Source organism: Canis aureus, chromosome 23, assembly GCF_053574225.1.
Source record: "Canis aureus isolate CA01 chromosome 23, VMU_Caureus_v.1.0, whole genome shotgun sequence".
NCBI lineage: Eukaryota > Metazoa > Chordata > Mammalia > Carnivora > Canidae > Canis > Canis aureus.
This window is the reverse complement of record NC_135633.1, coordinates 25,438,413-25,465,713: the sequence shown is the minus strand read 5'-3', so window position 1 is coordinate 25,465,713 and position 27,301 is coordinate 25,438,413. Positions and strand designations below refer to the sequence as shown.

General features: G+C 39.0%; 1 protein-coding gene, 1 non-coding gene and 1 pseudogene across 2 annotated transcripts in view; 1 reads left to right on the top strand and 2 right to left on the bottom strand.

Moving 5' to 3' along the window:
• The window catches only part of RNF121 (ring finger protein 121), an 84,348-nt gene that overhangs the window by 47,264 nt on the left and 9,783 nt on the right, over positions 1-27,301 (bottom strand). Inside the window, exons 2-3 of the mRNA XM_077866831.1 lie at positions 6,391-6,428; positions 3,145-3,286 (exon numbers count right to left, since the gene is read on the bottom strand). Coding sequence (XP_077722957.1) covers positions 3,145-3,286; positions 6,391-6,428 — 180 coding nt within the window. The remainder of the gene's footprint in view (positions 1-3,144; positions 3,287-6,390; positions 6,429-27,301) is intronic.
• LOC144295536 (diphthamide biosynthesis protein 3-like) lies at positions 13,904-14,608 on the bottom strand (annotated as a pseudogene).
• Positions 18,172-18,279, top strand: LOC144295607 (U6 spliceosomal RNA). Its single transcript, XR_013362690.1, has one exon. It is a non-coding gene; the product is annotated as a U6 spliceosomal RNA (small nuclear RNA).

Sequence of the window (27,301 nt, the reverse complement as noted above, 5' to 3'; positions counted from 1 at the left end):
AAAAAAATAAAATAAAATAAATGGTTAGAATAGTGAATTTTTTTTAAGTTTTTTTTTTTTTTTTTTTTTACTTGAGAGAAAGAGAGCATGAGCGGGAGGGGCAGAAGGAGAAGGAGAGAGAATCTAAAACAGACTCTGTGCTGAAGAACAGAGCCTGACGTGGGGCTTGATCTCAGTACCTCAGGATCATGACCTGAGCTGAAACGGGAGAATTGGCCGCTTAACCAACTCCACCATTCAGGTGACCCACAGAATAGTGAATTTCTTTATGTGAAATTGTTCTCAATAAAAAATAAAGTTCTATTCTTCTTCTACATAGTATCTAAAAACATTTTTATGTCTTGAGCTTTTTCTCTCAGGAGAGTGAGCAACAGTGGTTACCAAAAGGAGTTTTAGAGTTTACAAAACACTTTGCCATAGAATCTTACATAATCTTCACAACTCATGAGGTAGATACCACCCCAACCTAGAGATAAGAAAAACAGGCTCAGAGAGTCATATAGCTACAAAGTGAGACAGCTGACTAATCAAGTCAGATTGGGCTGGCTCCATCGTATTATACTGTTTACAAGGCAAACAGCTCCAACTTCTGATAAGCTTGAAAAAGGGTAGGAGAGGTTACTGTGTCTGTGCATCTTGGGCAGCTTTTCTTCTTCCAAAGTTAGTATTTAAATTAAAGCAGTAAAAATATTCATTGTACACAAATTAATAAAAGTTTTTAAAAAACCAATCTAGATCATTACTGTATAACAGCAGCATAAAGCGGATATTATAGATTTTCTTTTTCAATTTTTGCAAGATAAGGGTTTAAGTTTCTCAGTACAAGATATTTTATAATGTTAGCATGTCTGCTCACCAGCGAAGTTCAACATAATGTTTACAGGGTATGGCAGTAAAGTAATGAGATAATTGTGCGTGTTCCTTATATAACTGACTGCATTAAGTTAGTCACATTTCCTATTAAGGATTAACAAATGAATGACATTATCATTGGGTTTTCTAACATTCTGATAACTCCTATATGTTCCTGAGAAGCAGAGGAGTTAGGGTTACCCAGCTCTCTATCAATCAAAGCAGTCTCTTTAATTATTTTCCATACTGGGCTTTTCCTTAAGATATTATTTGAAGAAAGGATTCCACAGTTTCTTTAAAAATACTTATTGAAAACCACTGTAGTACATACATGTAGCCTTACTTCCTTTAGAGGTTTTTATGAATCTTTACAGATTACTCAACATTATGTATTAAGATTATCTCTAAATACCAGCATAGAAATACCAAGGGGGCTCTCACTCTACACTTGGTTTATGAGTGGTCTTATTTTTCCAGGCTCTATTCAACATTCTTGGTTATCCCCATTCTATTTTTCCAGGCTCTATTCAACATTCTTGGTTATCCCCATTCTATGCACTATATTAACACACTGACAAACAAGTGACTTATCTCAGATAACAGGGCAAAGCATGACCAGGGTCCAGACGTGAAGCCCCACCTCAGGTGGCTTAGCCTGCTGTATGGTCTCCAGTTCAAAAAGTATTGGTGTAGGACAGCCCCAGTGGTGCAGCGGTTTAGTACCGCCTACAGCCCAGGGCGTGATCCTGGAGACCCTGGATTGAGTCCCAGGCCAGGCTCTCTGCATGGAGCCTGCTTCTCCCTCTGCCTGTGTCTTTGCCTCTCATTCTCTCTCTGTGTCTCTATGAATAAATAAATAAAATTAAAAAAAAAAAAAAGTCTTGGTGTAATGTGGTCCATCAGTGCACTGTGACCTGAAGGTTCAGATGTCTCTATTTGTGGTGCATAGCAACACTTGAGCTGGCTATAAGCCAGTTATGTTCAGAACTTGTATCTGCTCAAGGGCAAAGATTATCCTGTCTTCCTCCTATGCTCCAGGTTATCTCTCAGTTCCCTTGATGGAAAACCCTTTCCAGGAGCAATATATGCACAATAGAAATTATGAAATATGTAACAGAAGACCTGGGTTCAAATTCTGGCTCTATTAGTATTTCCTTCACGACTCCAACTCCCTGGGCCTGTTTGTTCCTGGTATTTACCTCACTGGTAATCAGGAGGATTAAATGAAATAATGCAGCAGTTCACATCATGTGGGCTACAGACCCCTGGGCATGTCTGACCATATTACCAGAGGTTTGAAAAAGCATATACTAGAGAAAAAGAACCACTTAGGGATCAAGATTAAAAACTCTGGAGTACAACTGTCTGGGTTCAAATAATAGTTTTATCACTGGAGCAAATTAGTTTTCCTGTCTCAGTTCCTCATTTATAATTGGAGAAAACATTACCTTACTGAATTATTACAAGGATTAGCTAAGTCCACACTTGTGAGGTACTTAGAACAGTGACTGGCAGAGTGAGAATTTAATAAATGTTAGCTACTGTTACTATTATATATATGCTTGTATATTCTATACAAAGTATTATCACATAGAAGTTTGCCAAGTTTATGTTAAAGGGTTGTTATTTTTGTAAAGGTTAAAAACTTCTAAGAAAATAGTCACAAAAAAAATCCAGTATACTACACCTGTCATGTCTTAATCCAGAATGCTTGAATCTATGATTTTAATCTTCTCAAATCAATAACACTTGTTTTTTGGCCTAACATATGTTCTTTTCTGGAAAATGGTCCATGTACACTGGAGAAAACTATGTATTCTGCTATTATTGGGGGTAGTATATGTCCTGGGTGTCTGTTAGTTCTAACTGGCTTATAATGTTGCTCAAGTCCTTTACTAACTATTGATATCCTATCTGGTTGTTCTATCCATTAGTGAAAGTCAAGTACTGAACTCTGCAACCATTATTAAAGAACTGTCTATTCCTCTTCAATTCTGTCAATTTTTGTTTCACATAGAACATCTCCTTCATGGATCGGTCCCAAAATGTTTAAAAGGGAAGATCTACTTTTCTGGCCATGAAAGTAGTCTCAGGTTCTATCTGTATTTTCACCAAATGAATTATGTGTCTCTTAAACACATGCCCACCATACACTATTCACTATTCATACATAATGTTTATCATTGTCTGTTCCCTGCCTATAGGCAGCCTGGGTTAGGCTGGACCCTAGAATACTTAGGAAGGGTCTCTTTTGATAACTGTCAGAAAAAGAAGTGAGAAGCAGTGGCTTACATTGTAGGAGCGGGGGTGCCTCTGTTTCCACTGCACCAGGAGTAGCTGGGCCACCACCAAAGTAGCGATGAGGATGAGGACCATTTCAGCGTGCATGGCTTCGTGGCCGCGGTGCTTGGCATGCATGCGTGCGTGTTCAACCCTGAAAGCCAAACAGATGAGGTGAGGCAGGTCAGGAAAGAAGTGCTGATAAAAGGGCAGTGCTTTCCAGAGATATCCTACCAGTCCATAACTCAGAACATATTCTTATGCTTTGCAGCTGCAGGGTACTGTACAAATTAGGGGTGAGGAAAACACTCATCTGGGAGAACAGGCATTTGGGGACATAACAGGGACTCTGTGGGCCCCAGTCAGGAGCTCAGCTATTAAAGATGGGTTGTTTGCTGCCCATCCTCAAGAGCAAAAACAGCTGACACTTGTCCTATAGGAAACAGGACCCAGGAGAAGCCTGCTGTCATTGCCCATTTCAGCCCTATTTCAACCTGTCACTAGAAGAAAAAGTAACCCAGAGAGAAGGGGATAACCATAAAGTCTCATACTCTTAGTCAATAATATTTATGACACCAATAAAGAAGTACTAGCAGACGTGTACTAATCAAAGGTTAAAATCTTGCTTTGTTTGTCCTATCCTGTCAGGACCAGGGATCCTGAAGACTAAAGCCTGAAAAATCTAGACTGCTTTAACCTTATACTAATCCAACAGTGTCTTTGCCATCAGCATCCACAGGTAAATAGTCTCCTCAAGGGCTTAAGGAAGAGTACAGCTGGAAACTCTTATTTAACCTAAGGTTGGCATTCTCTGGTCCAGAGGACTGGCAACAAATGATTTCCTTGGCCAATATCTGCCTCTAAGAATAGAGTCAGAGTTAGCTAACAGAGAGAAACGAGGAAGAAGTTAGAAAACTAAATATAAATATAGCCTGTAGTCAGGATCTTTTATGGAAATTCTCTATACACGGGGGTATTAGGGAGAGAAGGAAAGGACAACATAAATGCTATCTTCGTAGAATACCCAATAGCAATGACAGACTATGCAAGAAGAGCCCAGTGGGATGAATTACAGATTAATGATAAAGCAAATATAGAAAAAGCTAATTGTAGAATCTAGGTAGTGGACATAAAGGTGTTTATAATTTTTTCAATTTTTCTGAGATTTTTTTACAATAAAATATTAGGGAGGAAACATGGTGGCGGGGATTGGCAGCCAAATATCAGCAGGCAGCCACAGCACCTAAGGATTCATTTTATATAAACTCATCCAGGGTGGGAGAATATTACAAAAAGATAATATGTAGGAGTCAGAAACTTAGGTTCAGACATCCATGTGACCTTGGCCAAGAAAATTCACATCTCTACACCACAATTTCCTCATCTGTCACAAGTAGTCCATATCTTGGCTGCCTCCCTCAGAGGGTTGTTGTAAGGATAAACTAAACTAAAAGGGCAAAGGACACTTTAAAAGCCTAATGACTGTGGGGAGTTATAAAGATAACAGATAAATTTCTTATTCTTAGACAGCATGTGACTGAATGGATGTATACAATAAAAAAAAAAAAAAAATCAAAGAAATATGGAGAAAAGACCAGAGAACAACTCCTAGTTCAGGTTCCCACCCAATGCAAACATCTTTACAATCTTTATTTTTTTGTTTTTTTGTTTTTACAATCTTTGTTTGAATACTTCCACTGGCTAAGAACATATGCCTCTTTTTTTTTTTAAGATTTTATTTATTTATTCATGAGAGACACAGAGAGAGGCAGAGACACAGACAGAGGGAGAAGCAGGCTCCATGCAGGGAGCCCAACGTGGGACTCGATCTCAGGACTCTGGGATCATGCCCTGAGCTGAAGGCAGGCGCTTTAACCACTGAGCTGCCCAGACATCCCAGAACATACACCTCTTAAAGTAATTAGAGAACCATGTGTCTGGCACAATGTAGGTACTCAAGTGTGCTTATGAAGGAATAAAATTCCAGCACTTTAAGGGTAGGAGCTCACTACATCTCAGTATACTACAATTATTAATGATGTCTCTAATGACAAAACAAAACCTATCTTTCTATAGCTTTAATCTCCTGGACCTAACCTTATGCTCTGGAACGACAAAGGACATATTCACTCTTCTTTCCCACTGTTGCTCTTTCAAAGATTTATCATGATCTTATTTTTAAAAAACAAAACCAAAAATAATCCTCTTCCTACCATCACTCTTCTGTGCCCTTTTAAGCTAACAGTTCTAGATCTTTTAAATGCCATTCGTATAACATAATATGAAAACCATTAATCCTGGTTGCCTTCTTCTAGATGTTATCTAGCTGAAGATCTTCTTAATATGCAGCATTTACAACAAAATCAGTATGGACTCAGTGAAGCAGAGGACAGTGGCACCGTATCTCCCTAAGCAGATAGCATATTTCTATGAACATCTTCCAAATTTTGGAAAGTTTTGATAGCTGAAGTACACAACTGGTGCATATTAAACTTAAAGTTTTCTAAAATCTTGCTGGGTTTGTCATATAAGTTGGTATCTTTGCCATTCTCTATTTTTATAATCTAATAGAAGGGGGTTTTGGACTACTAATAAAGTTTACGTGGCTGATTTCAACTCATTGGTCAGCTACTCTGTGAAGCTTGTGGAGCTGAAGCACTCTGAAAGCTCTACAATAAGTAATCAGGATAATAAGGTATCTGTTGACTCACTCTAGTTACAAAGCAAGTTAGTAGTAGAGTTGAGATCAGAAGATGCTATTCCCATTTTCCAGCCAGAGTTCTCTGCTCTGTTTCATGCATAATGATGATGTTAATAATGATGATAGTCATATGCAAAGCAAGTAACACTTACTGGGAGCTTACCACATGTCAGGTATTGTTCCAAGAATTTCACGTATATTAATCCTCACAACTCTATAAGGTGTAGGTACTACTGTAACCTTCATTGTGCAAACTGGGGAAACTAAGGTAGTAAGCAATCAAGTAACTTGCCCAAGATAGCATAAATAGGAAATGGCAGAACTAGTAGTATTCAAATTCAGATAAATAGTTTGGTGCAATTACCTACTTACTCCCCAGAACTGAAGGAGCCACCCAGGAGTGACCCAAGTACTGGAAAAGATCCCAAATGACCTCTCCTACTGGTCAAGAGTCACTGCCTCCCCACAGACAAGGAAGCAAAAGGGTAGATATACAACTCTTTTAGAAGGATTAATTTACAGCTCCCAGCCTGAGGTGCCCACACTGTCATACTTACCTCCATTGCTCCTCTGGGGAGAGGTCTGACATATCAACCTGTAGAAAAAAAAACACCAAAAAAATCGATCAATGTCTTAGAACTGTGCCTGCCCAACAGAAGGTGCTCATATATTCATCATTATCTTCAAGGAATTATGAGAATCTTCAAAAAAAAAAAAAAGAGAATCTTCAACTGTCACAATCTTTATTGAAGCCTTCCCCGATACTCTACTTCCTACCGATCTCTCTGTTCTCTAACCACTTAGTCTCAAGTCTATGACTGACAGTATATTGCATATCTGTGCTAAGCAATAAGGACAGGAGAGTAAACCTAACTCCTAAGATGTTCACAGCCTAGTTGGGAAATCACACATACATACATAAAATGTCTTTGTTATATACTGAGGACTAGCTATGGAAAAATAAAGAAGTGGCTTCTGATCCAATTTGCAGTGTTATAGACTGGCAAAGACTTCCTGGAGGAGATGTGAAATATTATCCAGATGAAGAAATGAGAGAAATGTGTTCCATGCAAAGGGACTAACATCAAAGGAATAAAGTTGTACCACATACGAATAAGTGAGTATGGCTAGAGCAAAAAGTATGAATTAGGATTAGTGGGAGATGAAGCTAGATAAAATATTCTATCATATGTCTTTGACTCTAAATGGCCCCCTGGCAACAGGCAGAACATTAGGCTAGGGAAAACTAAGTTTTAGTCCCTGCTCTGCTACTAGCAGTATGATCTTCCAATTTCAAAGTTCTGGTTCTGTTAGTCTTGTCCTTTAGAGCAGGGCTGCTCAATCTTGGCACTAGGGATATTTGGGGCTGGATAATTTTTTGCTGGGATGAGGAGCTCTCTGTACATTGTAGGATATTTTAGCAGCATCCCTGGCCTCTACCCACTAGATGCCAAAAGCATCTATCTCCACAGAAGCAACAAAGTCTACAGACATTGTAAAATCTCCCCTGTGGGATGAAAATTGCCTCCAACTGAAAACTACTCTGTACTAAACTGCTCTATACTAAACTCTTTGAGTTCAGGACTCAAGTCTTCTACTTCCTTATAGCCATACAAAAGCATAACCAAGTGTCAGTACATAAGTCAAAAACATCACATTGACCTGAGCTGAAAATGTTTCTTGATGTAGAGAAAAGAGACAAGGCCTCAGTCAAACGAATCAACTAACAAATATTCCTTTAGTACTTATGATGTTCAAGGCCCAATTTCCCAATGTTCCTATGATAAGTTCAGAAAAGTACTTTACACAGAATGTTTGAAGTAAAATGGGCAGAACTCTCCTACTGAGTCAAATCAGCACATATTTACCAAGCACCCTTTATGTGTGTATACTGTGTACTCCCATCACTATTTAAGGAGGACTTTTTGATTTTTATATGTCCCAGCCAAGTTAATTAAAAGGGGGGGAGGGGCACCTGGGTGGCTCAGTGGTTGAACATCTGCCTTTGGCTCAGGTCATGATCCCAGAGTCCTGGGAATGAGTCCCACAACAGTCTCCTTGTAGGGAGCCTGCTTCTCCTTCTGCCTATATGTGTCTCTCATGGAAAAAAAAAAAAAAAAAAGGGAGGGGGGGTATCTCAAGCCTTCACCCAGCCAATCAGGATAATGAAGTCAACCACCTCCTCCCTTTTCCTACTTTACACAATGCCTCATAGAATGTATTCATGTGTCCAAACTCAGGCCTTCATCTTCCTAGAATGACAGAAGTCCCAGAATATCTCAGGACAAGTGGATATAAGAAATGAAAACGCTGGAACACCTGGGTGGCTCAGCAGTGGAGTGTCTGCCTTCTGCTCAGGGCGTGATACTGGTCCCCGGATTGAGTCCCACATCAGGCTGCAGTCCCATATCAGGCTCCCTGCGAGGAGCCTGCTTCTCCCTCTGCCTATGTCTCTACCTCTCTCTTTGTGTCTCTCATGAATAAATAAAATCTTAAAAAAAAAAAAAAAAGGAATGAAAATGCCCATCTGGGCAGTATCTAAGCAGACAATTAAGGACCACATTTCTTTCTTTCTTTTAAAGATTTATTTATTTGAGAGAGAGCGTGCATGCTTGCACAGGTAGGGCAAGGGGGAGGGAGGAAGGGAGGGAGGGATAAGCATACTCCCTGCTGAGCAGAGAGCACAATGTGGGGCCTGATTCCAGGACCCAGAGATCATGACTTGAGCCAAAACCAAGAGTTAGACACCTAACTGACTGAGCCACCCAGGTGCCCCAATGTAACTGCTTCTTAAGGCCAGGACCAGGATTAAAGATTAAGGTGGAGATAAGCAAGGGACCTAAGGCTCAAAATTTAAGGTGGCACTCATTGTCAGGTACTGATTCTCCATATACATGACCTTGAAAGTGCCTTGTTTGCTTCACCCTAGTCCTGGCCTGCTTCTGTCTATCTTACTCCCAACCCATAAACCTGGAAGATCCCACAGAGCCAAGGAGAATACACTGTGTTGTATCTTTCAAGGAAAATAGAACAGAGCTGAACTTAGACTAAGCACTCAGTGAGTACTACAGGAATTGAACAGAATTCTCTCCAATACAGTAAGTATGATGACAAATCAGCACCCCACCTGGAGATGGAGATGCTTAAATGGGAGTGTACACAAACACTTGAAAAACACTCAACAAGCATCTGGGAAAGAAGTATTCATTTGACAGCAGGAGGCACCCAGAAAACCACATTTAAAAACTACATGTCAGAACAAAAAGAAACAACACAACTACATCTTCAAAGAAGCAAGACAAGCACCATTTTACATTTCCATCCCTCCTCTGAAGGGAAAACTAAGATCCAAAGAACTGAGCCAGCCACGGAATGCTTCTTCATGAGAGTGTGGTCAAGCGTGCTACTATCTATACATACCTTAGTCTCTCTGTCTAGAAAACAGAGAATAAGACTTCTGACTTCACTGTGGAGTTCTGACAGTAAGAAGATTCAAGGTGACCAAGTGATTTCATTGCCTTTTCTTCTTGAGAGTGGAAACACTTTATAAAGTACCAGGAAAGGCTGGGGAACCAAATGTTGATGAAACGTAGTACAGGGCTGCTTTTGGAGCCTCAGGGAAAACACCTCAGTAGGGCAAATACTAAGGCTGAGACTAGACCTGGGCTTAGAAGACTGTTTAGAACTTCATGGAGTACTACGGATGCAAGGAGTAGAGACATGATTTGGCTTTAATATTTGCCACCGAACCAAATGATTATTTAACATCCATACTGGTCTCTCAGCGCAAGTGGAAAAAAACAAGGAAAGCTGTCAACTATAGCTATAATTAACCTGTACCATCTGGAAATACATCTTTATTTGCTCCCTCATTAATGAGTTTATTCATCTGGGCCCAAGTAGTAAGTCAGTCTGATTGTGCCTTGTCCAGAGCTCAGGCAGCTAATTAGGGAGGCTCTCTGGGCACAGTTACTGATTGATGGGCCCACATTCCACTCCCAAGACCCACACATAGAATGTTTTCTTGCCAACCAATCACTCCCCTCATAGAAGCTCACAAGGCCCCTAGTAGTGCCAATCTACCTAAATCCAGATTTGAAAGAAGTTAAACCAAACATATCAGGCAGAGAATAAGAGAAAACGTCATTAAAAAAACAAAATGCTCAGGTGCAAGACTCAGGGACTCACCCTTATAATGCCACAAACAAGCCTCTTGTCCCCCACAAATATCAGACACTCTGTGGTCTCTAAGTCTTTTTTTTTTTTTTTTTAAGATTGTATTTATTTATTCATGAGAGACACAGGCAGAGGGAGAAGCAGGTTCCTCAAGGGAAGCCTGATGTGAGACTCGATCCCAGAACTCCGAGATCATGACCTGAGCCAAAGTCAGACGCTCAACCACTGAACCACCCAGGCGTCCCTGTGGTCTCTACGTCTTTACACAGGTTGGTTACCTTGTCCATTAAGCCCCTCTCTTCCACCAAACCACATTATGCCTTCCTACAAAATCTAAAACCTCAAAGGCTCTTTAGACTGACCCCATTTACTGAAGAAACAAACATCCTTTACCACCTTGCTAAGCATGGGCCACAGCCCAGCATCATCAGTACCCTGAGAGCTTATTTAGAACAAGAGAATGTTACTCTATTCCAGACTTTCTAAATCAGAAGCCACACTAAATAAGACAAGCAGGTAATTCATATAAAGTTTGAGAAGCACTGCTATTGCACCCCAGCACTCACACTGACAACTTGTCCTTGTCATATACTTCTATGCACCTGATTATTTTATTAACAGCTTTACTGAGATCTAATTCACATACCATAAAATTCACCCATTCAGTGTATTACTCAGTGATTCTTAGTATATGGAGTAGTGCTGCCATCACCACTTTTCAGTTTAGAACATTTTACCACCCCAAAAAGAAACCACATACCAGTTAGCACTCCCTCTCCGTCCTTCCCTAGCCCAAGGAACCACTAATTGACTTTCTGACTTTATCTATAAATTGCCTATTCTAGATGTTTCATATAAATAGGATCATACAATAGGTGGTCTTCTGTGATTGGCTTCTTTCACTTGGCTTACTGTTTTCAATGATCATCAGGTTATAGCACATATTCCCTTTTTTGTTGCCAAACAATACTGCACTGTATGGACATACCACATTTATCTATCCACTCTTCAGTTACTGAATATTTGGGTTGTTTATATTTTCTGGCTATTACAAATAATGTTACTATGAACATTCATCTACAAGTCTTTGTGTAGACATGTTTTCACTTCTCTTGAGCATATATATCTAAGAGTAAAATCATTGGGTCATATAGTAATTCTATGCTTAACCTTTTGAGAAACTGCCAAATTGTTTTCCATAGCAGATGCACCATTTTACATTTCCATCAGCATTGTATGAAAGTTCCAATATCTCCACATCCTCAACATTTGTTATTCTCTTCTGGATAAAAGCATTCTAGTTAGTGGGAAATAGTATCACAATGTATTTCCAATTTTACATTTCTCTGAAGGATAATGATGCTGAGCACCTTTCTTTATGTTTATTGGTCATTTATATATGACTCCAGAGGAGTCTGGAGAAAAAGTTTATTCAGATCCTTTGTCCACTTCTAAAAAGTAAACTATTGAGATCAATTTTAAGCTCATAGCAAAACTGAATGGAAAATAGAGATTGCCCACATGTCCCCTGCACCCAAATATGCAGAGTCTCCCCCATTAACAATATCCCCCCACCAGAGTAGTACATTTGTTCCAACTGATGAACCTACACTGACACATAATTTTACCCAAAGTTCATAGTTTACCTTAAAGCTCATTACGGTTATATATTCTACTGGTTTGGGCAAATGTATAATGTATAAAGAGATGTATGCAACACTCAATTATCATACAGAATAGTTTCACAGTCCTAAAAATCCTGTCTCTTTTCATGGTTTGATTGTTCATTTCTTCTTAGTGAATAATATTCACAAAGATATTCCACCATCTGGATGTACCACAGTTTATTTATCCACTCACCTACTGAAGGACATCTTGCTTGCTTCCAATATTTGGCAACTATGAATAAAGCTGCTATAAACATCTGTGTGCAGGTCTCTGGATGGACACAGATTTTTAACTCTTACGGGGAAACACTATGGAGCACAATTACTGGATTGCATTATAATAGAATGTTTAGTTTTCTTCTCCTTCAATACTGTATTCGCTATTCTGGGTCTCTCTATATGGGCCTCTCCATATAAAGTTTAGAATCAGTTTGTCAATATCCACAAGAGAACTTGCTGGGATTCTGACAGGCATTGTCAAGTTGGCATAAATCAAGTTGGGAAGAACGGATATCTTGATAACATTGAGTCTTCCTATACCTGAACATAGAATATCACTCCATTTCTTTAGTTCTTCTTTATTTTTTAAATGCTTAATTCATTTATTTGAAAGAGAGCAAACAAGCAAGAGCAGGCAGAGAGGCAGGGAAAGGGAGAGAGAGAGAATCCCAAGCCGACTCCAGTCTGAGTACAGAGCCCAGTGCGGGGCTCAATCTTACAACCCTGAGATCATGACTTGAGCCAAAGCCAAGAGTGTCATGCTTAACTGACTGAGCCACACAGGTATCCTAGTTCTTCTTTAATATTTTGATCAGAGCTTTACAGTTTTCCTCACATAGGTCTGATAAACATTTTGCTAGAGTTGTTAGTATCTATAGAGCTAAATTGTACTGTGTTTTTAATTTCAAATTACACTTGTTCATTGCTGAAACATAGGAATGCAACCGGCTTTTTTTTTTTTATTAACCTTGCTAGATTTATATTATCCTGAAACCCTGCTATAATCAAATAGTTAGTTCCAGGAGGGTTTTTTTTTTTTTTTTTCTTTTGGATTTTCTACACAGACAATTATGTCATCTGTGAATAAAGATGTTATTTCTTCCTTCTAAATCTGTATAGATTTTATTCTCTTTTCTTATTACATTAGTTAGGACTAATGATTTTGAAAAGCATGGAGAGGGGACATCATTACTTTGTTCCTAAGCTTATGGGAAAGCTTTAATCTTCTCACCATCAAGTATGATGTTAGCTGTAACTTTTTTTGTATTCTTTATCAAGTTGAGGAAGTTCCTCTCTATTCCTAGTTTTCTGAGAATTTTTATTTTAAATAGTATGGGATTTTATCAAGGGATCCCTGGGTGGCGCAGCGGTTTAGCGCCTGCCTTTGGCCCAGGGCGTGATCCTGGAGACCCGGGATCGAATCCCACGTCGGGCTCCCGGTGTATGGAGCCTGCTTCTCCCTCTGCCTGTGTCTCTGCCTCTCTCTCTCTCTCTCTCACTTGTGTACCTATCATAAAAAAAAAAAAAAAAAAAAAAAAAAAGGTTTTCCTATTTCTATTCATACATTTATGTAATTTTTCTTCTTTAACCTGTTGATGTGATGGATTACATTAACTGATTTTCAAATGTTGGACCAACTTGCACACCTGGGATAAATCCCACTTGGTCATGGTGTATGATGCTTTTTATACACTGTCAGATTCAATTTGTTAATATCTTACTGATGATTTTTACATTGATGTTCATGAAAGACACTAATTTGTATTTTTCTCAACAAGTCCCTTCTTTCACTTATTAGTAATTTGTGTCCTCTTTTTTTTCTTAGTTAGCCTGGCTGCCAATCTACTAGCTTTATCAATTTTTTTTTTTTTAAGATTTTATTTATGAGAGACACACAGAGAGAGGCAGAGACATAGGCAGAGGGAGAAGCAGGCTCCCGACAGGGAGCCTGATGCAGGATTCAATCCTACAACCCCAGGATCATGACCTGAGCCAAAGGTAGATGCTCAACCACTGAGCCACCCAAGTGCCCCTATCAATCTTTCAAAGGATTAGATTTTTATTTTCTCTTTTTTTTAATTCATTGATTTCTGCTCTGTTTTTCATTATTTCTTTTCTCCTGCTTACTTTGGTTTTAATGTGTTCTTTTTCTAGTTTCCAAATGTGGATCCTTAAGTGATTGATTTTACTTTTTTTAATGTTTTTATTTTTTCAAGTAGTGGACTTGCTTCTTTAATTGGAGATGAACTCAGCACCCAATGGCAAGGATCCACACTCTAATGGAAGAGCCAACTACAGAATGGTTGTTCTCTTGAAGAAACCAGTAACTTGCATTTTATTTTTCCTGCTTGGCTCATTCCCAAATGTTCAGGATTTGGATCCTAAAATCTCCAGTATTTAACTAATTCTTTGTGAGTGGAAGGGGCTGGGACTGTTTATCCACACATAAACTGATCCTTGTCATAAATCACTTTTATAATGAGAAAGCAACTAGGACACATGGTCATGTGTTTCCCACGCTCCAAATCTTCTTTGGTAATGCACAAGTTATACCCACATGGGCAGGGGTAGAAATGTCTCCAAGACTTTGTCATATTGCAAGTCCTTGATCTCCACCTCATCATGAAACACAGCCACTGTCACTGGGGCTAGTAGAGGTCTGTTGCCTCAACGAGCCAAAGCTGCCCCAGGAACAGTCTAATTTGGCAGGCATGGGCCCCAACCCAAATGATTGTCCTATCTTCTAAGCGTGGCTTTTGCTGTATCCCACAAATTTTGGTAAGCTGTGTTTTCATCTTCATTTAGCTCAAATATATTTAAATTTCTCTTGAGATTTCTTCTTTGATCCATGTGTTATTGAAAAGTATTTTGTTTGGTCTTTAAGTATTTGCGGATTTTTTGTCTTTGTTATTGATTTCTACCTGAATTCCATTATGCTCTGACAGGAGACAATGTATGATTCCTATTCTTTTAAATTTGTTAAATTGTGTTCTATGGCCCACTTGGTCATCTATCTTGGTGAATGTTCCATATAAACTTGAGAAGAATGTCTCTATTTTGCTGTTGTCAGATAAAGCAGCATACAAATGTCCATTATATCCACTTGGTTGATGGTGTTACTGAATACAGCTACGTATTTACTTTCTGCCTCCTGAATCTGTTTGCTTCTGACACAGGAATGTTAAACTCTCCAACTAGAATATTTGTGATTTTTCTATTTCTCCTTTCAATTCTATCAGTTTTTGCCTTACATATTTTGATACCTTTTGTTAGGCACATACATAGTAAGGATTGCTATGTCTTCTTGAAGGATTGACTCTTTCATCACTACATATGCCCCTCTTGATCCCTAATTAACTTTCCTTCTCTGAAATGTGCTCTGTTGGGACACCTGGATGGCTCAGTTGGTTAAGCACTTGACTCTTCATTTTGGTTTGGGTAATGATCTCAGGGTCATGAGATCCAGCCCTCCACCAGGCTGCACACTCAGTGGGGAGTCTGCTTGAGCTTTTCTCCCTCTCCCTCTGCCCCCTCCCCGACCTCACATGCTCCCTCTAAAATAAATAAATTTTGAAGTCTGCTCTTTCTGAAATACAGCTAGTCTTGCTTTCTTTTGATTAATATAGTATGGTATATCTTTCTCCATTCATTTACTTCTAATTTATATGTGTCCTTTTGCTTAAAATGGGGTTCTTATAGGCAATATATAGTGGATCTTGTTTTTTATTCACTCTGACAATCTTTAATTGGTGCATTTGGATCACTGATGTTCAAAGTAACTACTGATATAGTTGGATTAATATCTACTATATTTGTTAATATTTTGTTTGTTGTCCTTATTCTTGGCTCCTGTTTTTGTCTTCCAAGCTTTTATGATTTTTAAGTAGGCTCCATGCCCTGGGTGGAACCCAACATGGGGCTTGAACTCACAACTGAGATGAAGATCTGAGCTAAAATCAAGAGTTGGAAGCACGCAGGCATTCCCAAGATTTTGTGATTTTAATGCAGAATTTTATATAATTATATTTTCTCCCATTTCTTAGCTTATCACTTTTACTTCTGTTTTTATTTCAGTGGTTGCCCTAGGGTTTGCAGTATACATAAACAACTAATTAAGTCCATTTTCAAATAATACTATACCACTTCATGGGCAATATGAGTACCTTATAACAAAATAATCCTAGTTCCTCCCTCTCATCCTTTGTTTCATTGCTGCCATTTATTTCACTTTTTCATAAGCATATCTACATACACACACTATACATAGACACATAAATGCATACATAATCAAATACAGTGTTGGTATTATTATTTTGAAAAACTACTGTTAGATCAATTAAAAGTTTAAAAAGAACATCTACAAAAATCCTATAGCTTAAAATTATATTCTTTTTAAAATATTTTTTATAGATTTTATTATTTATTCATGAGAGACACAGAGAGTGAGAGAGACAGAGACACAGGCAGAGGGAGAAGCAGGCTCCATGCAGGGAGCCCGACATGGGACCCGATCCCGGGTCCCCAAGATCATGCCCTGGGCTGAAGGTGGCATTAAACCACTGAGCCACCGGGGCTGCCCTAAAATTATATTCAATACTAAAAAACTAAATGCTTTCCCTTTAAAATCAGAAACAATGTCAGTATGTCCACCCTCACCACTACTATTCAATATAATACTGAAGTTTTTAGCCAGCATAATAAGGCAATAAGGGGAGATAAAAGGCACACAAATTGGAGAGAATTAAAACTGCCCCTATTTGCAGATGAATGATGTTCTACATAGAAAATCCCAAGGAATCTTGCTCCAGAAGGAACTGTCTGAGGGATCGTAAGGGATTTCTAAATATGAGAAAGGGGAATAAATCACTTGTTGAAGTCAATTGTACATATATTTTTGCAGGTCTAAAGAAAGAACAAGGTCTAAAGAAAGAACAAGGCCTATATAACAGGAATCCAGTTCTTCAGGGATACCAAAAGGGAATTTTCAAGTCATTTTTGGTGCAACCTAGCTGTGGAAATTAGCATACAATTGTTTGAGCCTTGCTGAATAAAAGTTTAACCTTCCAAAAAAAAAAAAAAATCCCAAAGAATCTATAAAAAGAAAAAAATCTGAGAATAAGAATTCAGTAACATGGTAGAATACAATATAAACACACTCCAAATATATATTTCTATGTATTAGTAATGAACACAGAAACACTGAAATTAAAAATATAAAATTCATAATCATTCATAAAAAAAGAACAACTAAATGTTCTATTCTATATTCACATATTCCTTTTCTGGTATTTCCTTCCCTTATGTAGGTCTGAGTTTCTGACTTCTATCATTTTCCTTCTCTCTAAGTAACATTTCTTTTAAGAAAATATATGAGGGAGGGGGAGGGTGGAGAGGGGATGGGCAGAGGGAGAAGAGAGAATCTTAAGCAAGCACCACACCTAGCCCTCAGCCCAACTCGGGGCTCGATCTCACAAGCCTGAGATCATGACCTGAGCCAAAGTCAAGAGTTGGATGCTTAACCAACTGAGCCACCTGGGTGCCCCTTTTCTCAACACTTTAAACATTTCATTCTACTTCTTCTTACTTGCATTGTTTCTGAGGAAAAGTTGGATTTAATTCTTATCCTTGCTCCTCTGTAGGTACAGTGATTTTTCCTCCGGCTTCTTTCAGGATTTTCTATCTTTGATTTTCTACAGTTTGAAAAATGATATGTCTAGGTGTAGTTTTTTGGCATGGAAGATTTTTGTATCTGTACTATAAATATAAGCACATAAACATAAAGCAAACATATAAATTAGACCTCAAAACTATCTATGATGTTTGATATATTTATACATTTACTCAATTCTCACTTAAGGTACTGTTGTTCTAAAAAAAAAAAAAAAGGTACTGTTGTTCTAAATGTGCAGGTCCAGGGCTAGGCATGGGGATGCACAGATGAACGAAAGTTTTTTTCTTGCTCTTGAGGAGAAAGATAAAAAATAAAATAATTAAGCTGTATTGGGTCATCTGGGTGACTCAGTGGTTGAGCATCTGCCTTTGGCTCGGGTCACAATCCCTGGGTCCTGGGGTCAAGTCCTGCATCAGGCTCCCCACAGGAAGCCTGCTTCTCCCTATGTCTCCGCCTGTCTCTCTGGGTCTCTCATGAATAAATAAACAAAATCTTAAAAAAAAAAAGATTAGACTGTTTTAAAAGTATGAATTTACTCAGCCCGGAGCACAATTGTTTCTACTTTACAGAAGGCACAGATGATATATGAAGGAGAGAAATGACTCATTCAAAATCACAGTTGCAAAGAGTGATGGCAAAAGGGTCACAGAACTTATGGGTAAAATCAAAGACAGGGCTTAGGGCCTTAAACGACCAAATCAATGGCTAGTCACAAAATCCTCCTAGAGTCACATTATGATTTTCATGGGGCCCAGGTACTTCTGCCTTTGTGGGCCCCTTACTCCATTAAAAAAAAAATACATACATATATATTTTTAAATACAGTGCTCAGTTGGGCAGCACATACACTAAAATTGGAATCATACAGAGAAGATCAGCATGGCCCTTCTGCAAGGATGACACACAAAAATATATTTTATGACTATATTGCTATAAAGATGTATAATCCAAGCTAGACTGTATTCACATTTTTCTTCTTAAAGGAAATTAAGACATTTTTGTGGGTCCCTGGGCACTGTCTAATGGATAAGTCAGCTCTGGGTCCTGCTGTCTCCCCACAGCTATGAACCAAGTGTTCTCTCCCCAGATGCCAAGTCACTTTGCTCTACAGCTTCTAAGATTCTATTCTCTCCTGGGCCTATTTGACCAAACGGCATGAGGTTTAAGTTCACACTAAATCTCACAGCCTAAATCCACCATAAAAGGTAGCCTCGGGTGGCTCGGTGGTTTAGCGCTGCCTTCTGCCCAGGGCGTGATCCTAGAGACCCAGGATCGAGTCCCACATCAGGCTCCCTGCGTGGAGCCTGCTTCTTCCTCGGTCTGTGTCTCTGTCTCTCTCTCTCCCTCTCTGTCGCTCATGAATAAATAAATATTAAAAAAAAAAAAAAAAGGTAGCCTCACTCTATTCATATGAGCACTATAATGTCATTGGAAAAATCACTTGACAATAATGTGTATTCTGTGTTCTAGAAAGGTTTAGATACATTAATGAATGATCACACCCAAAGTAATAAACAGACATGTCACTGACCTGCAAACACCAAAGGCATGAGAAGCATATACCTGGCATCTTGAAAGTAGCCAATTAGTATTTGTTTGTTCACTCATTCAGTCACAAGACAAGCATAAAACAAAGTCTATTCCCTTATAAAATTTACCTTCTAATAAGAAAACGGATAATAAACATGTAAATAAACATATATTTATATATGAAATAAATTCTGGTAGTGTTACGAAGGAAAATAAAACACGTAAGAAAAGAAAAGAAAAAGGCAGATTGGGCAGCCCGGGTGGCTCAGCGGTTGAGTGCCGCCTTCAGCCCAGGGTCTGATCCCGGAGACCCGGGATCGAGTCCCACGTCGGGCTCCCTGCATGGAGCCTGCTTCTCCCTCTGCCTGTGTCTCTGCCCCTCTCTCTCTCTCCCCGTGTTTCTCACGAATAAATAAAATCTTAAAAAAATAAAAAGAATAAAAAAATAAAATAAAAAAAAATAAAAAGAATAAAGAAAAGGCAGATTATTTTGTTGCTACACTGTAGACACTCATTTCCCCAAAAGATTTCCAACAACAGGAGAACATGCTGGGTGAGATAGCCAGTAGAACATACCCCATAAGGTATGTCTTGTTTCCTTGGGTTTTATCTCATTCCCACTTTTCACCCCCAAAAATGGCTTTAGGGCAAAGATTATCTTTCTCAGTGAAGAAAAGAGCAGTTGAGGTCCTAGTAATCTAGCATAGCTATTTAATTGTTATATATCAATGAACAGGGAATTTCCTCTATGCCTCAATTTCCCCATATATAAAATGAGGGGGTGGCTTAAGTAATTTTCAATGTCCTTTAAAGCTAAAATACTGTAATAATTCACACCAAATCTGTCTAACTCCAAAGCTTTGGAGTCAACTGTAATACCATGGCTTTCCAAACTGCCAGTTTCCTTAGTTACCATAGAATTAAAAACAAAATGCCTTCAATATGGTAAGGTGTGATTTAACAGGATGCTACCAAATTAAATCAATGAAACTTCACCAAGTGACTACCACAGGCATGCATCAGGAATATTAATCAGTCAGGGGATGGCCTCTTGTACTAGCTTCAAGTACCTGCTAACTACAAAGGGTCCTAAACTCCTGAACCCCATCTACCAGGCAAACTGGAATTTCAGAGGTCCCAACTGATCCTTCCAAATCAGGGACTGATCAACCATGCAGCTAGAGACTTCATTCTTTCACAAAAATTAGAGATGAATAAACCCAACCTTTGTGGTGAGGTATTCACGTTGGTAGGGGGCAGGGAAGGGGAGGAAACAGGACACAACAAACTATTAAACATAAAATAGTATGACATTAAAACAAAATACTATGTAAGCCCAAAGAAAGAGATTAGCTAGTTCCTGGACCTGGTAGGAATACAGCACACCAGGCTGGCTGCCTCTTCTATCCTGTGGGGACAGATGCTCTGGTCCACTGGGTGATTAGGATAACAAGTACAAAGGTTCACAGGCTCTCCATATTTGTAGCTCTCCATTCTCCTCTCATTCACATGCTTCTTCAACTCCGTAGCCTTGCCAAGATTTCAAGGCCAATAAATCAAAGTGCAACCACCTCGCTTTTAAAAAAAGACTTCATGAATCAGCTGGGAATCACGCAGACGTTGGATCTGCTTGGCCAAACTGTAAGGAGACCTGATATAGACAGCACACTTTGAGCAGGAAAGTGAAAGTAGATGCTAGTGGTAACAACTGCTATGGCTGCTGCCTGTCCATCACACCACCTCTCCTACCATCATCAGAAAGCCAGGCCAGCTGAGTTGGCAAGGCCAACCCGTCCTCCAGGCCAGCTTATTCTCTAGGTCAGCTGAGTTGGGAAGCATTTTAATGAAAAGTTTCAAATATATATAAAAGTAGAAGGAATAATTTAATGACCTTTTCCCCACTCAACAATTATCAAATTTGGGGGCGCCTAACATTCTTTGATTCTTCAAGTCCTTTCCCATCAAATTCCTACTTTTCAGACTAGCTTCTTCCCCACCTGGCCCTCTCTTACTTTCTCCTACGTGCACTCCAGCCTCCCATGCACTCTATACCTTTTTACCAATAAGATCCAATCCAGGTGCCACCTCTTACAGAAACCCTTTCAGAGCAAAAAACGATCCTTTGTATGAACTCCTTTAGAGTTTGGACTATTCATCTGCTAATCGCATCTACCCACCTATGGAATCTTCCTTGAATTTTTCATTGCCACACCTCTTTAGTTCAGACTTTATCCCTTGCTCTCTCTTACTAGAGTACTGCAGTGACATCCCAGGTGATCTCCCTGAATCTAATCTTGCCAGAACAGATTCATATATGACAGCAGCCACAGTTCTCTTTATCAGACACAAAATTGACCTCATCACCCTCTACTTAGACTTTGTTTTTTCTTTTTTAAATAATGAATTTTTTTTAGTATTCAAATCTGCCATACATAATACTTTTTATTTTATTTTATTTTATTTTATTTTATTTTATTTTATTTATTCATTCATTCATGAGAGACACAGAGAGAGAGAGAGAGAGAGAGAAAGAGAGAGAGAGGCAGAGACACAGGCAGAGGGAGAAGCAGGCTCCATGCAGGGAGCCCGATGTGGGACTTGATCCCAGGACTCCAGGAGCATGCTCTGGGCCGAAGGCAAGTGCTAAACCGCTGAGCCACATAGGGATCCCCCTCTACTTAGACTTTGATAACTTTCTATTGCCTTTGGGTTAAAGCCCAAACTTCTTTGTATGATACACAAGGTACTTCATAATCTGGTTCAACCAGATACTTACCTCACTACTCTCCACCAAATGGCCTACACTCCAGCCACAGAGAACCACCTATCATTCTAACATGCCCTTCCTTTTATCGCTTAGTGCTTTGTCCCGTGCCATCTTCTCTCCCTAGAATTCTTTCCTCCCCTTCATCACCTAGTTCATTTCTATCACCTCCTTTATGAGACAGACATTCTCCACTGTTACTCATTCACACATCTATTCAACAACTGTTAGATGAACAAACATATGGTAAGTTCTAGACTGGGGATACAATGATAAATAACAGCTCTCACTCTCAAGATGCTTAGGCTCTGGTAGATCTCCTCAGGTGGAGTGATTCTTCTCTCTTCTGCAGAAATTTGCAATTTACACATATCTCCAAAGTTACATTTATTAGTTTTTATACTTGTCTCTGAGTCTATTTCCATAACTAGATTCTAATCATCTTGAGGTCAAGAATCTTTTTTAAAAAGTTTTCTTGAGGCACAGCATCTATTTTAGGTGGACCACTGAATGATTGTTCACATATTTACAGAGTTGTACAATCATCTTATCTTAAATAATTTCCATCACTTTAAAAACAAACCTCATTCTCATTTGCCAACACCCCATTCATACCCTCAGACCTGATCAACTACTAGTCTACTTTATATCTCTACAGATTTGTCTTTTCTGGACCTTTTTTTTTTTCTTTTTCTTTATTTTAAGATTTCATTTATTTATTCATAAGAGACACACAGAGAGAGAGGCAGAGACATAGGTAAAAGGAGAAGCAGGCTCCATGCAGGGAGCCCAATGTGGGCCTCGATCCCAGGACTCCAGGATCACACCCTGAGCTGAAGGCAGATGCTTAACTGCTGAGCCACCCAGGTGTCTCATGGACCTTTCAAATACATGAAATACAAACTGCAGTTTTTTTTGACTGGCTTCTTTCAGACACTATGTTTTTTCAAGGATCATCCATGTTCTAACATGTATCAGTAGGTCACTCTTTTTTCTTGCCAAGTAATGTTCCATTGTGTGGCTATATGTTTTATTTATTCATTTATCAGTTGATAGACATTTGCGTTGTTTCTACTTTGGGGCTATTATGAATAATATTGCTGTGAACATTTATGCATAAGCTTTTGTGTGTACACATGTTTTTATTTCTCAAGTTATCTATCTTAGGAGTGAAATTACTGGGTCATATGGTACCTCTATGTTTAACCTTTTGAGGAATCACCAAATCATTTCCCACAGCAGCTCCATCACTTTACATTTCCACTACCAGCCTATGAGGGTTCCATTTTCTCCACCTCCTTGGCAACACTTATTTTGTTATTATAGTATCATAGTGGGTATGAAGTGGTATCTCACTGTGGTTTTGATTTGCATTTCTCTGATGGCTAATAAAGTTTAAAATATTTTCATGCGCTTACTAGCCATTTGTATATTTTCTTGGGAAAAAAAGTCAAATTCAGATCATCTGTCCAGTCTTTACTGGATTATTTATCTTTCTCTTGCTGAGCTGTAAGAGTTCTTTATATATTCTGAATGAAAGTTCCTCATCAGATATATAATTTGCAAATATCTTCCCCCATTCAGCAATCTTACTGGATGTGAAGTGGGTCCGAGGATCATCTGAATCTTATTCACTTTTGTGTTTCAAAGAACTAGCCTGGGAGTGCCTGACTGGCTCAGTCAGTTGAAGAGTTGAGCATCTTACTCGATTTTGGCTAAGATCATGATCTCAGGGTCTGCACGAAGTCTGCTTGGGATTCTCTCTCCCTTTGCCCCCTCTCTGCTCATGCTCTTATGTGTGTTCTCTCAAATAAATACATAAAATCTTAAAAAAAAATTACAGGCCCAAAGAACTGGCCTGTAATCTGGTACACCATATGTGTTCAATAAATGTTAGATGGATGTTACTTAACATTTTACAGCTTTGACGACAAGGATAATGCCTTACTCATTCAGCATCCCCTCCATACTTCACACCTAGCACTAGAAATAAAGCACATGCTTTGGAAATAGATACTAATTCTCCTTTGAACAAACAGTGGAGATGAAGTCACATAGAATGGCCAAACAATTTTTCATATTTCCTCTCCCCTCCCCCTAAAACTTCTCCCCTGATCCCTTCTATTTGCATGGTATCGCCAATTAGTCAAGTCAAAGCAAAAGTCCCCAAAATCTGAAAGTCAAGCTTGAGTATCTCCCTTATACCTAGTATCCAATCCACAAGCAAGTTCTGTAGGCTCTACTTCAAAACATATTCTAAATTCATCCACTTTCCCCATCATCTCTGCTATCCTACCTCCAATGCTATCATCTCTCACGTGAACTACTGCAAGTCTCCTAACTGTTCTCCTTGAATGTCCTTCTACAATTCATTCTTCTCAAAGCAGCCAGAAAGGTATTTTTTAACGCAAACCAGCAGGGAAGTCTAGGTGGCTCAGTTGGTTAAGCACTGGTCTCAGGTTAGGATCTCAGGGTCTAGAGATCCAGTCCAGTCTTGGGCTCTGCTTGAGATTCTCTTCCTCTCCCTCTCTGCTCCTCCTCTGCGTTCACTCATGTAGTCTAAGATAAATAAATAAATCTTAAAAAAAAATGCACACCAGCTCACCTCACTTTCATCTTTCAAACCATCCAAAATCTATTCATTGTACACTCAATAAAATTCAACAGGTTTAGTGGCATCTATGAGACCTTAACAGATCTGGCTCTGCCAAAATTCCCTGACCTCATTGGTACTATTTTCCTTGATTCAGACACACTGGCTTTCACTTTGGTCCCCAGATGTGTCTAACTCATTCCCACTGATTTGTACTTCTCCCTCCATGTGACACATGTCTGTTTCCAAATCTTCAAATTCCTAGGTCTTCTTCATTCAGGTGTTGGTTCAAATATCACCTTAGAGGCTTTTCATAACCTTTCCTAGTTGTTCTCCATCATATCACCCTACCTTCTTCAGAGGACTTATCATCATTTGCAGTTATTTTGTTCTGCATGCACCCATTAGAAAGTAAACTTCACAAGAGCAACGACCTTGGTTGTTTTGTTCATTGCAGAGTTACTGGGACCAAGAAAAATGCCTGTCTATTGTACGCACAGTATTTGAAGAAAGAAAGATTGAACGAGCAATACAGATTACATATTTAATAAACGCTTGATGAATATGTGAGTGGATTAAAGGAGAGGTACAGAAAGCACAAAGAATAAGTGGAAGCACTAGTATTTTTTATAGCTGCTCACTTTTTCTCACCTTCACTGCCTTTGCTTTTGCTCAGACCCTCATTATGTTTTAGCTACTCAAGTACTCCCAACTAATTTCTTCTTTTCTCAACCTGATCCCTCCAAAAATAACTTCTACATTTCTATCAGACTTCAACATTCCTTAGAATGATCTAACATTGATCTAACGTGTTCAGATCGTTTATCACTGCTATCCCCCTACATTTAGCCTATACTTCAGTTATATACAAATTATTTCAGTTCCTAGAATATTCTATGTTGTTTAATGCCTGGAAGCCTTTGTATAGCTTTTCATTTTGCTGGACCACTATTCCTATCTCATAGACTTTATCTATTGGACTCAAATTTAATTCTTAAGAACTAAGAACCTTCTCTGCTAAGTCTTTAATGATTCCCCTAAGCAGAGTTAGTTAATCAGTCCCTCCTTTGGGTCACCACGGTATGACACCCATTTACACTATACCATAATTATTTGTTTCCATGTCTATCTTCCCTTACATGACTATTAGCCCCCTGAGAGTAGGAGCCAGGTTTTCATCTTTGTGCTCCCTGCACAGTATCTGCAGCATATATAAGCACTCAATAACTGATGACTGAAGCAATGAGTAAACAAATCTTAACTCCTCAGCGTGGCATTCAAAATCAACCTCATGTTGGTCCCAACCTATGTTTCTAGATCTAGCACTTAGTCCTCCCTTACTTGATGATCTCCAAATACATCCTTCTTTTTCACATTTACTTGGGAGCTTTATTCCTAATGTTCTCTCTCTAGTGATATTTAAATCATCCATTAAGGTCCAGCTCAGAAGTCTCCCTCTCCATGAAGTCTTCCCTAATTCTATCAATGAGAAGGGATTTACTTCCCCAATAGTACTTTGCTTTTTCTACTGTTAAGGTAATTAGGACCTCTTATTTTATAATTATAGCCACTACCTTTGTAACTGAACTACATGTCCTATTTTCTTTTTTTTTTTTTTCTAAGATTTTATTTATTTATTCATGAGAAACACAGAGAGGAGAGAGAAAGAGGCAGAGACACAGGCAGAGGGAGAAGCAGGCTCCATGCAGGGAGCTCAACGTGGGACTTGATCCCGGGTCTCCAGGACCAGGCCCTGGGCTGAAGGCGGTGCTAAACGCCCTATGTCCTATTTTCTAACAGAACTGTAAGCTCCTATGTCCTATTTTCTAACAGAACTGTAAGCTCCTTGAAAGCTACAAACATGATCTAGCATCCTTTCTCTCAACCCAAGTGCCTAACACAGCGCCTTGTACAAAACAAGCAGTTATCAATAAATGTTTTAGTAGTGAAGAATAGTTGCTCAAGGATTAGAGATTCTGGGATCCCTGGGTGGCGCAGTGGTTTAGCGCCTGCCTTTGGCCCAGGGTGTGATCCTGGAGACCCGGGATCGAATCCCACGTCGGGCTCCCGGTGCATGGAGCCTGCTTCTCCCTCCGCCTATGTCTCTGCCTCTCTCTCTCTCTCTCTCTCTCTGTGACTATCATAAATAAATAAAAATTAAAAAAAAAAAGAAAGGCTCAACAGTTTAAAAAAAAAAAAGGATTAGAGATTCTTTGCCTCCATCTCTTCACATATATGATTTTTACTCACCTTGGTGTCAACTGGCCTCCTATTCATATGGTAAACTTTTACCTCTCCTTTAAGAATTAGCCCAACGTCATATCCTCTCTGAAGTCTTCCCTAACTCTCCCAAATATATGTAGGCACTCCATCCATGTACCTGTGGCACCTTGTATAACTCTACTCATAACACATACTGTCATTATCAGTTGATGGGTTCCTTTTCCCACTAGACCATTAACTCTTTTGGAGCAGATAGTCTCATTATCCATTTATGAATTCCCGAGACCAAACAAAGTATCTGGCATAATTAAACACTCAATAAAGATGTAGTGAAGTTCAAAAATAGTGAGTCCATGTTATAGAGACACCAGTAATAGAGATCATAGAGTCCTATAGCCAGGTTCAAATCCTACCTCCACTTACAACCTATGCAATCTTGAGTAAATTAAAATTACTTAGCTGTGCCTTGGTTTTTCTCACCTAGAAATTAACATAATAGCATTAAAAAGAATTAAAAGAGCTAACGCCATGTAAAATGCTTACTATAGTGCCTGGTACATAGTATGCACTAAAAAAGTTAGCTATTGTTATCATTAGAATAGAAGGAGAAAAACTGTTTCTGCTGGGTGCTGACAGATTCAAGAAAAGCTGAGGCTCAAGCCTATGGGCAATGAGGAGTAAAATGTCATTAGAGTCCTCTTAAGTAACAGACACATTAAGTTATTGAGAATATCCTATTGGAAAAGGGGAAGGAGAACAGAGGGAACACAAACCTTGGCAGGCTTATGCTTTATGCTCTCTGCCTCCAGTTCCCTGCTTCTTTCCCCACCGTTTCTCCCTAGTT